We start from the raw sequence: 11,816 nt of genomic DNA, 5'->3' as shown, positions 1-11,816 counted from the left end.
AAAATTCACACGTGTCACGTGCAACGTCGTACTAACGTTCCGGCGTGACTTCCTAATTTTCCGGTGTCCAATTTGGACAAAAATCCAATAATTAAATTCTATTAAACGCAACTCGAGCGTTTCTCGAGCTAACGGGCGACTTGCTGGGGAAATTCGCTGAATCGACTCATGACTGATACTAAATCGAGTCATGGGCAAGTCCGTTCGGTGCGTGACGACCTCGGTTGTCATTAAAATCGCGAAGATCAATCACTTGATCCGAGGGGTACGATCGTTTGGTATAATTTCGGAATCATTCGTCAAGTCGTTTCGTGGTCCAACGGAATCACCCGCGATCCACTACTAGGACAGTGGCGAACTGACCCCTAACTATCCTTGGATCGGCCAACAATGGTTCAAAATATCACTTCCGCGATTTAATGGTCGAAATTCATTCACGATCGAATTTCCTTTAGTCGCGCGAATTTAATTTTCCCTAATAGCCTTTCCCTAATGGTTAGCATTCCCAGGAATGATCAGTTCCGGGCGAGAATTTACTGCGAGCACATCTCATAAAACTCAATTATTCTATAAATTCCAATTGGTGGAATTTCGGAATGTCACAGCTTCAGTGACAGTAATTGTAACTCCATTAACAGAACATGTTCTGTCACATCTTGTCTGAATATCTCCATCGTAGGCACTCTCGTCGATGAACGCAAGCTGTTTCGGGGATGGAAATACCACATCAGCATTCCCCAACATGAAAACCATGGCGGACATAGTTGGTCTATCCGATGCATATCTTTGCACACACAAAAGACCGATTTGAATGCACCTCGATACCATTTCCCCAGAATATGTCTTGTCCATTGATTTGTCGACAATGTCCATGCATTTTCCTCCTTTCCACAGCTCCCATACCTGGAAAGAGCACATACTAAAAGCCTTGGATTTTGACAATGCAAATGTAGCGCCTGGTCAGATTGTTCATAGCATCGAATTATGTAAGAGTTTCATACTTACATGGCCAATTAAATTGCAGAAGGGGTTCATATGATAGCACCCACTATTTCTTTGGCCTGTAATGATCTCCAACAACAAAACTCCATAACTGTACATATCCGATTTTATTGAAAACCGGCCTTGCATAGCATACTCTAGTGCCATGTACCCACTATAGAAGCCAAAAACGAGAGAAGTAATCAACATACCCTTCACGGTATAAAACTTCCTCGTTGAAATTTGGGGACATAACAAAAGGTGAAGCAGCATTCAATGGTCAATAAAGAAAATGGTTGGCCTGAGTTCTTTTTCTTTGTTTTAAATTCTCATTGTTTAATCAGGTGAAGCAGAATTCAATGCTCAAGAAAAACACTTACTATGTCCCGACCACGCACTCCGTCTTTCTTTCAATTTGGTCTCCTCCACATAGCCTTGCTAACCCAAAATCCGAAATCTTGGGGTTCAATGCAACACCCAGTAAGACATTGCTAACTTTCAAATCTCTGTGGATAATCCTCAAGGTCGAATCCTGATGTAAATACATGAGTCCCCGAGCTACCCCACCTTTTTCCCCATTCCAGAAGTGATCTCTTTGTTTTATCTAGACCAAATTTGGGGATTACCACAAGTTATTATCCATAATACTAGTTGTAGAACCGAAATCTTGCCACTGGAAGAGTGGACTTGCCGAAAAGTAATAAATCCAAGCTTTTATTGGGTAAATACTCATAATTTAACAGTTTTTCGTCTTCTTGAATGCAGCAACCTAAGATTTTCACCAGATTCCTTTGTTGGAGTTTGGCAATCAATTTGACTTCGTTCTTGAACTCTTCATTTTCTTGTCCAAAATATTTCGAGAGTCTTTTAACTTTATTTCTGTTCCGTTATTTATCACATCCCGTGAAAATGATAACATCACAATTATAAATATTTAGACCTGTCAGATGAAGCCAGTCACTTTAAAGCTTTTATGAGTAGATTTTAAGATTTATCAGGTAGTTAAACTTGCTGGGACGATGTGTCTGTTTGCACTCATTACATGTTGTATGACCTAGAGAAATAAAGAAGCAACATGACTTGTGCTGTTCTCGACTTCTCCCTCGACTTTTGTTAGTCACTTCCTAAGTTTGTGATGACTGGAAGATCAGAATCGCTACAGAGACACCTCCATAGAATAGTGGATGTAACCCGATCCCAATAGCTTTCGAGAATTTCGGAATAGAAAATGGTCCTTTACAATAAAACTGGCTCGCTTCCGAGCACTATATTCGAGACCATCAATCCCCATAACCATTTGGATTCAGTTGAATAGGGAGATTAATTACCTTATATACAGATCCAAAGCTGCCTTGGCCGAGTTCATTGACAGAGGAAAAATTGCTTGTGGCTGCGGCTACAGTTCCAAAATCAAAGACTGGAATATCTGTTTTTCGTCTACCCTCGCTGTCGAGGTCTTTCAGACTTGGAAGTTGGTCGAAATATGTTGAACTTGTAATAACACTAACAAGATGATTGCGCCGTCTTCTATCTGCTGTCACACAATTGAATAAAACGCTTAGGAAAGAGAAAGCAAGCAATTCGGAAACGCTTCTTTTGTTGCCGTTCTGGCCAATTTGGGAATATTTTTGTAGAGGAAGGAGCAATACGAATTTTCCCTTCAACAATAACCTTATCGCTCATTCCTTAAGATCAATTCAAATAGGCTCGATTTCGAGACAAATCACAGTACAGCATTATTTAATTATCAAGCACTGTTTGTGAAGCTTCGTTAATCAAGGTTTCCAATATTGAAATCAACCACCCTTTAGCCTAAAATCCTGGCTAGATGAGCTCCAGTTTAAATTTATTCGATTTCTTATCCCTAAACATCAAAATAATCACCTACTTGAAAAACAGACAGAGTACTACATATTGCAGAAAAAGCTTCTATCAAGGCAAGATTACCACACCTCTTTTCCTCTTCAGCAGAAGGCAGTACATAAGGGAGCGTAAAAGCAGCAACCCTACTGCAGATACCAATATCATTGCCACCATTGCCTTCTTGACAAGAGTACTCCTTTTCCTATACTGAGCTGTAAAAGAAGGCACAAGGACATGTAACACACAAATGTTACGGAAAGGAATGCAACAAGTGCAGTTTATTATATGAACTATCAGAAGCAAAGAGTTTCGTCGAGATGAGATCAGGAGAAATTGGGACAATCATTACAACCCCACAACAGCAGCAAAAGTATATAAAGTAGATTTTAGCATAGAGTACCTAAGTTAATTGAATCGACCCGCACATATAAATCTTGACCCAAGTCTGAAAATGCTCTTGTATCCACTAAATCTCCATACCATTTGAGACATCCATGTTCCCGCATGCTTTTATTTGCACTCGAATAAGCTGTGCAATTGCAATCCCTCAAGCATGCCTGCTCACACTCCTTCATGCTCAGGCTCATGTCGACATGTGCTGTTGAAGTGTCTGGCCACTTCAGCTGTTTCACCTTCACGAAACCTTCCCCACTTCTACACAATGAAGCACCTTGCCTCCTCTTGCACCTGCCTGATCCATCCCTTAGGTACCAATTGCCCGGAGACTTGGGCTCGAAGCCGGGCAAGCATGTGCAGTCTAACTGGTCAGCGTTGTTTGCACCACAGTTTTTATTTGGCCCACATTTGCTATAGTAGTCACACTGCTCCTTTGGATAGTATGCGAACTCGCTCCATTGCTGCTCTTCATCATGCCATGTGAAGTGTTTAACTGACCTTGACTCATGCACCACAATTCTAACAATAACCGAGGCATTGCCGACCCCACACATAATAGAAACCTCCATCGCGTTATTCACAGTTGTGATATTACTAAAGACAAAATCATAAGCCTTCTTGTGAACGCCACCATCCAGTCTCTCAATTGTTGGTCCACCCTGCCAATACGGAGCTCGATCCTTGTAAAGGAAGAAAAGTGGGTACCCTGTTGGTTCAAACCTGAATGAACAACTGCCCAGTGCTGGATCATCTTCGGATTTCCAAGATGTCACGAACCGATTCAAACCTGTTCTCTTATCCAACTGAAGCTTCATGTACGGAAGAAAAGTATCTGTGGGATAATGAAAGCTTTGCCAAATAACCACTTTGGTCAAATAATGATTCAAAACCAGATTACCTGAATCCAAAAGCTGAGCAGTAGTAGAATTTTCTGAAGTCATGGAGGAAACATTGGTTGACCAAATGGGAAAGCTTACAATGTTTTCACGGATCACTAAGCTTCCATAATGATAAAATGGAAGAACTCCCGAAGTATCATTCACAGGAATTTCTCTGTTAGCAGCCCAAACGAGGGTTTGCTCCAGTAGTCCATAGTACCAAATCCCCACGTAATGCAAGCTTGAATAACCGGGGCTGAAGAAACCAAGAGCAAATTTTCTTTGTCGGGAGATTAAGACATTGCCATCTTTCATGGTGTCGTTCGGGCCAAGGGTGTCCAAAGAATTAATCAAATGCAGCAGAAGGAATAAAAACAGGCTGTATAATGACACTGCTCGAGTGTTCATGTTGTACTTAGATGGGGATGCAGCGTGCTTATATTTTAGGCAAGAAAGCAAAGATATGGCTTTTGCTTTATAACCAGTACAACAGAAACTTCTCAATGTAGTTGAGGTTTCATTTGGTGAGTGGAACCACCCTTTATGACCATCCTTATCAACTGAAAATTCACTATCAAATACCATGAAGCGGCGGCTTTGACATCACCTGTCTTTGCTTGACACTTCTTCTTTCCTCTCTGGGTGCTCCTTTATTCATTATTTATTTCTTTCTTTTTGCCTACCGATGATTGAGACGCATCATTCCTGGAGCGACACAAATTCACACAGACAAGGTACTCCTAGAGTCTGTATTTCTTATACTTAGAAGAAGTCAATGGAAGATGTATTTTACTTGGCCAGTCAAGCATCCGTTTCCCTCTCCTTTTATAGAGCCCCGAAAAGTCCAAGTCAAGTGAATGTTATAGCTCATTGGAGATGCCACCATTGGAATGCCGTTGCAACTCCCCTCCAATTCGGCAATTTACACCATTGGACTGACTATGGAAGGTGATTGATGCGTCTTTGATGTTGTGTTAACTTTTCAACTTCGCCAATAAGGAAGGAAAGATGGGCACAGCATCACCAAGTAAATGAAGAAGCCGGATACCACCATAGACTAAACCTGCCATCTTTGAAATCATCTTTCAATCACTTGCGTTCTTTACATGTATATTTTTTCCACGTCTAGAAATGAAAAATCAATATACGTTTCTCCAAGGATAAATTTAACTGAAACAACGTTTAATCCGACGTGGTATAGCACTTGTGGCGAACGTTTTTAAAAAGTTATGATATTCAAGTAACCAATTGAAAAGTTATGTGCCACTTAAATGATTAGAAAAAAAAAGTTATAATACTCAAATAAGCGTCATACATAAATTATAGCACCATACAAAAGATGCGGCACTTGTTGTGTCCTTTTCCAAACCCAAAAGTCTAAGTCAAGTGAATGTTATAGCTCATTGGAGATGGCACCACTGGAATGCCCTTGCAACTCCCCTTCAATTCGGCAATTTACGCCAATGGACTGACTATGGAAGGTGATTGAAGCGTATTTGACGTCGTGTTTACTTTTCAACTTCACCAATATGGACGAAAGATGGGCACAACATCACCAAGTAAATGAAGAAGCTGTAAACCACGATAGATTAAACCTGCCGTCTTTGGGATCATCTTTCAATCACACGTGTTCTTTACATGTATACTTTTTCCACATCTAGAAATGAAAAATCAATATATGTTTCTCCATCCTTTTTGTTCTAAGTTCCCATCAGCTTATATTTTTTGTGGCTCTGTTTTATTTTATCAAGTGACCAACTAGTCACTTTTTTTTACAGTTTCTATTTTGCATCATTTTATCGAATAATTAATCCCGAAAATTCTTGTCATTAGTTTGTACTTGTCTCTAATGAACTGTTGATATACTACGTGAATTCATTTCAAATGGTAGGTAAGTGGAACGATCATGCATTTGATATAATTAACTATTCGCTTGTCCCACACCTACAAATGAGAAAATGAATATATGTTCCTCCTACTTTTAGTTTATATTTACATTTTTTGTTTCTACGTTCTTTTTTTCATATAAAATACATTTGTGCTTTATTTTGTGGGTTAATATCACAAAAAATCCCAAACTTGTACACTTATGATAAATTTACCCAAAACTAATTTTTTTACCACCAAAAACCCTAAACTGGTACACATGTCATAAATTTACCAAAAACTAATTTTTTGACCACAAAAAACCCCAAACTGGTTCACTGCATACCCTCCATTAAATTGGATTAATACCACGAAAAATCACAAACTGGTAAACATGTGACAAAGAGAGAGGTAAAACCATAAACTAATACACCCATCAACTGTCACGTGCCATTTAACTAAGCAATTTGACGGTAAAATTTAGCGGAAACTAACGGAGGGTAAATTTGTCACAGGTGTACCAGTTTGGAGTTTTTTGTGCTCAAAAAATTAATTTGGGGTAAATTTGTGACAAATGTACCAATTTGGGGTTTTTTGTGACATTAACCCTTATTTTGTTGACTAATCACTTTTTTAATGAGTTTATAAAGTCAACATCATGTTCTTAAGTGAAAAAGGGAATAAGTGTTAAGTAGATTTGTAAAGTCAGCATTATGCTTTATTTGTACTTTATTTTACCTTTATGACATGGAAATTCAGGACTTATCATGAAACTATGCTGGAATTAAATTGAAATAAAAAAAAATACCATTCTACGAAATAAGAGGCTTGAAGAAGGAGATTGTATTTTTGTCATCATCAATCCTTGATATGCAGTGAGCACACATCAACATAATAGATCCGCTAAAAAATAAGTACACTAATAATAATTTTTTTTGGGAAAAATTTCAAACAAGAGCCTGAAGTACCCTCATTTTTTTATAAGATGGCTTAAAATTTAACGGAAACTAACGGAGGGTAAATTTGTCACAGGTGTACCAGTTTGGAGTTTTTTGTGCTCAAAAAATTAATTTGGGGTAAATTTGTGACAAATGTACCAATTTGGGGTTTTTTGTGATATTAACCCTTATTTTGTTGACTAATCACTTTTTTAATGAGTTTATAAAGTCAACATCATGTTCTTAAGTGAAAAAGGGAATAAGTGTTAAGTAGATTTGTAAAGTCAGCATTATGCTTTATTTGTGCTTTATTTTACCTTTATGACTTGGAAATTCAGGACTTATCATGAAACTATGCTGGAATCAAATTGAAATAAAAAAAAAATACCATTCTACGAAATAAGAGGCTTGAAGAAGGAGATTGTGTTTTTGTCATCATCAATCCTTGATAGGCAGTGAGCACACATCAACATAATAGATCCGCTAAAAAATAAGTACACTAATAATAATTTTTTTTGGGAAAAATTTCAAACAAGAGCTGGAAGTACCCTCATTTTTTTATAAGATGGCTTAAAATTTAACGGAAACTAACGGAGGGTAAATTTGTCACAGGTGTACCAGTTTGGAGTTTTTTGTGCTCAAAAAATTAATTTGGTGTAAATTTGTGACAAATGTACCAATTTGGGGTTTTTTGTGATATTAACCCTTATTTTGTTGACTAATCACTTTTTTAATGAGTTTATAAAGTCAACATCATGTTCTTAAGTGAAAAAGGGAATAAGTGTTAAGTAGATTTGTAAAGTCAGCATTATGCTTTATTTGTGCTTTATTTTACCTTTATGACATGGAAATTCAGGACTTATCATGAAACTATGCTGGAATCAAATTGAAATAAAAAAAAATACCATTCTACGAAATAAGAGGCTTGAAGAAGGAGATTGTATTTTTGTCATCATCAATCCTTGATAGGCAGTGAGCACACATCAACATAATAGATCCGCTAAAAAATAAGTACACTAATAATAATTTTTTTTGGGAAAAATTTCACACAAGAGCCTGAAGTACCCTCATTTTTTTATAAGATGGCTTAAAATTTAACGGAAACTAACGGAGGGTAAATTTGTCACAGGTGTACCAGTTTGGAGTTTTTTGTGCTCAAAAAATTAATTTGGGGTAAATTTGTGACAAATGTACCAATTTGGGGTTTTTTGTGATATTAACCCTTATTTTGTTGACTAATCACTTTTTTAATGAGTTTATAAAGTCAACATCATGTTCTTAAGTGAAAAAGGGAATAAGTGTTAAGTAGATTTGTAAAGTCAGCATTATGCTTTATTTGTGCTTTATTTTACCTTTATGACTTGGAAATTCAGGACTTATCATGAAACTATCTTTGGAATCAAATTGAAATAAAAAAAACCATTCTACGAAATAAGAGGCTTGAAGAAGGAGATTGTATTTTGTCATCATCAATCCTTGATAGGCAGTGAGCACACATCAACATAATAGATCCCTAAAAAATAAGTACACTAATAATAATTTTTTTTTGGGAAAAATTTCACACAAGAGCCTGAAGTACCCTCATTTTTTTATAAGATGGCTTAAAATTTAACGGAAACTAACGGAGGGTAAATTTGTCACAGGTGTACCAGTTTGGAGTTTTTTGTGCTCAAAAAATTAATTTGGTCTAAATTTGTGACAAATGTACCAATTTGGGGTTTTTTGTGATATTAACCCTTATTTTGTTTACCGATCACTTTTTTAATGAGTTTATAAAGTCAACATCATGTTCTTAAGTGAAAAAGGGAATAAGTGTTAAGTAGATTTGTAAAGTCAGCATTATGCTTTATTTGTGCTTTATTTTACCTTTATGACATGGAAATTCAGGACTTATCATGAAACTATGCTGGAATCAAATTGAAATAAAAAAAAAATACCATTCTACGAAATAAGAGGCTTGAAGAAGGAGATTGTATTTTTGTCATCATCAATCCTTGATAGGCAGTGAGCACACATCAACATAATAGATCCGCTAAAAAATAAGTACACTAATAATAATTTTTTTTGGGAAAAATTTCAAACAAGAGCCTGAAGTACTCTCATTTTTTTATAAGATGGCTTAAAATTTAACGGAAACTAACGGAGGGTAAATTTGTCACAGGTGTACCAGTTTGGAGTTTTTTGTGCTCAAAAAATTAATTTGGTGTAAATTTGTGACAAATGTACCAATTTGGGGTTTTTTGTGATATTAACCCTTATTTTGTTGACTAATCACTTTTTTAATGAGTTTATAAAGTCAACATCATGTTCTTAAGTGAAAAAGGGAATAAGTGTTAAGTAGATTTGTAAAGTCAGCATTATGCTTTATTTGTGCTTTATTTTACCTTTATGACTTGGAAATTCAGGACTTATCATGAAACTATGCTGGAATCAAATTGAAATAAAAAAAAAATACCATTCTACGAAATAAGAGGCTTGAAGAAGGAGATTGTATTTTTGTCATCATCAATCCTTGATAGGCAGTGAGCACACATCAACATAATAGATCCACTAAAAAATAAGTACACTAATAATAATTTTTTTTGGGAAAAATTTCACACAAGAGCCTGAAGTACCCTCATTTTTTTATAAGATGGCTTAAAATTTAACAGAAACTAACGGAGGGTAAATTTGTCACAGGTGTACCAGTTTGGAGTTTTTTGTGCTCAAAAAATTAATTTGGGGTAAATTTGTGACAAATGTACCAATTTGGGGTTTTTTGTGATATTAACCCTTATTTTGTTGACCAATCACTTTTTTAATGAGTTTATAAAGTCAACATCATGTTCTTATGTGAAAAAGGGAATAAGTGTTAAGTAGATTTGTAAAGTCAGCATTATGCTTTATTTGTGCTTTATTTTACCTTTATGACATGGAAATTCAGGACTTATCATGAAACTATGCTGGAATCAAATTGAAATAAAAAAAATACCATTCTACGAAATAAGAGGCTTGAAGAAGGAGATTGTCTTTTTGTCATCATCAATCCTTGATAGGCGGTGAGCACACATCAACATAATAGATCCGCTAAAAAATAAGTACACTAATAATAATTTTTTTTGGGAAAAATTTCACACAAGAGCCTGAAGTACCCTCATTTTTTTATAAGATGGCTCAAAGTGAACTTTGCTTCAAATATGGGTTCAACATTGATATTTAATCTCAAATAAGGGCTCGAACTCGCTAGTCGGCAAAGATTTGGTTGGCCAATGAGTTCGGACCCCTATTTGAGACTAAATTGCCACTCCATACCCTTATTTGAAGCAAGATACACTTTAGTTAGAGGTGAGCATGATTCTAGGGTAGAACTGAGGATCGGAGAATTGGCACCAGTGGGAATCAGTTCGATTTCGAGTTCTAGGGAGGGAGGTTCCAGTTCTCGGTTCCACCTTTAGGAACTGCCGGTTCTCGATTCCCGATTCCTATAGGAACCGAATCGGGAACCAGGAATCAAATCGGGAACCAAGAAGGGAACCAGACCGCGAATCCTAAATCCTATTTTTCTTCCTCCGTTACCTTTTATTTTAGTATGCCATTAGATAAATGTCGTATGCTCTGCCTGTCATAATCATTTTTCTCCTCTTGGGAACCCAATTTAACAAACTTATTTCTTCAAGAAGTACTTGATGATTAATTTTTGAGCTTAGTCAACGTTCAGTACCAGAGTGTGAGTCCGAGCATAGTTTATTTGGAATTTTTGGGATTAATAGCTTACACTTTACTTGTTCAGTTTCATTGACAAAGAGAGTAATTAGAAATTCATCTTCAGAAGGGAAAAGAGAGATGATATTTACCTGAAGAGCATGGAATGTCTACACATATAATCATAAGTGGGTTTGAATTGTTTAAATATTGCATTTAGCCCGTATCCATATATAATCATAATTTTAAAAATGAATTGGCACAATAGCCCTTGGTTTTTTTTTTTTTTTTTGGTTGACTGAATCAATGAGAAACTTTCATTTTGATTGTTGCATTCATTTTCGTTTTGCTTAACTAAAAAAGAAAAAAAAAAGAAAAAACATGTTAGATCCTGGAGCTGACCCTGAAACTTGTGACATGGTCGGTTCTAGGTTTCAAGTTCCGACGAGTGGGTTTCAGGTTTCAAAAAATGAGAAAGGGTAAGTTCCAAAAAATGAGAAACCTGTAAATAAAATTTGGAACCGCTCACCCCTAACTTTAGGTCCTCTTTTGAGAAAATGAAGATACTTCAAGCCCTTATTTGAAAGTTTTCCTTTTTTTATTGATCGGTTATATGACAAAACTCTGTAGGGTTCAAAAACAGTAAGGTACACCTACTAAATTGACAATTAGGAACATGATTAATTCATTTATGTTTGTTATGGTGACATTAAGTGTAATAATAGGCCCAGCCCAACCATGTCTCTTGCAACCCAAATCCCAAGCCCTTAGCCCGCCTTCATTTTCCTTCGCAGATTATTCAAGGTGAAGTTAACGAGGCCAGCGGACAAAACAAGGAAAACAGGGAAAATTTAAAAAAGGGACCCAAAGTGCTCTCCTTTTTTCAAAAGAGGATCCGAAGCGGAGCTTATCTTAGAAGAAGTAATCATTTAGTTTCAAATAAGGACCCAAAGTAATTATTCAGTCTCAAATAAGGACATGACTTGCCGGCCGGCGAACTGATGCATCTTATGTGCGTATTCCGGCAGCCTAATCAGGGGTATTTTCGTCCAAAAGCATTTTATTTATTTTTTTTTCACTCTTCTTCCCTGTTCATCTTCTTCGTTTGACTCCTCATCCCACCACAACCAAGAGGGAGGTGAGCTCTAGGGATGCCGTCAATCTCTTCTCTCCCTCCTCGTCCCACGACAACCACCACCACTACCACCATACT

At 36.6% G+C, this 11,816-nt stretch overlaps 1 protein-coding gene across 1 annotated transcript; it reads right to left on the bottom strand.

The window, feature by feature from the left end:
- Nucleotides 1-2,633: 2,633 nt before the first annotated feature.
- On the bottom strand, nucleotides 2,634-4,526 carry LOC115664758 (G-type lectin S-receptor-like serine/threonine-protein kinase RKS1). The gene is made up of 2 exons (XM_056303782.1): nucleotides 3,325-4,526; nucleotides 2,634-3,056 (listed from the first exon to the last, which is right to left on the bottom strand). The coding sequence occupies exons 1-2, from the start codon at nucleotides 4,524-4,526 to the stop codon at nucleotides 3,047-3,049; spliced, it is 1,212 nt and encodes a 403-aa protein (XP_056159757.1). The 3' UTR covers nucleotides 2,634-3,046.
- Nucleotides 4,527-11,816: the final 7,290 nt, after the last annotated feature.

This window comes from Syzygium oleosum, unplaced genomic scaffold, assembly GCF_021117445.2.
Source record: "Syzygium oleosum isolate NSW1041296 unplaced genomic scaffold, Sole_v2.1 Sole_v2.29, whole genome shotgun sequence".
NCBI lineage: Eukaryota > Viridiplantae > Streptophyta > Magnoliopsida > Myrtales > Myrtaceae > Syzygium > Syzygium oleosum.
This window is presented reverse-complemented; position numbering and strand designations above follow the sequence as displayed.

Excerpts from the sequence above, each read along its gene's own strand:
- LOC115664758 (XM_056303782.1), bottom strand. The coding sequence starts at position 4,526 with ATGAACACTCGAGCAGTGTCATTATACAGCCTGTTTTTATTCCTTCTG.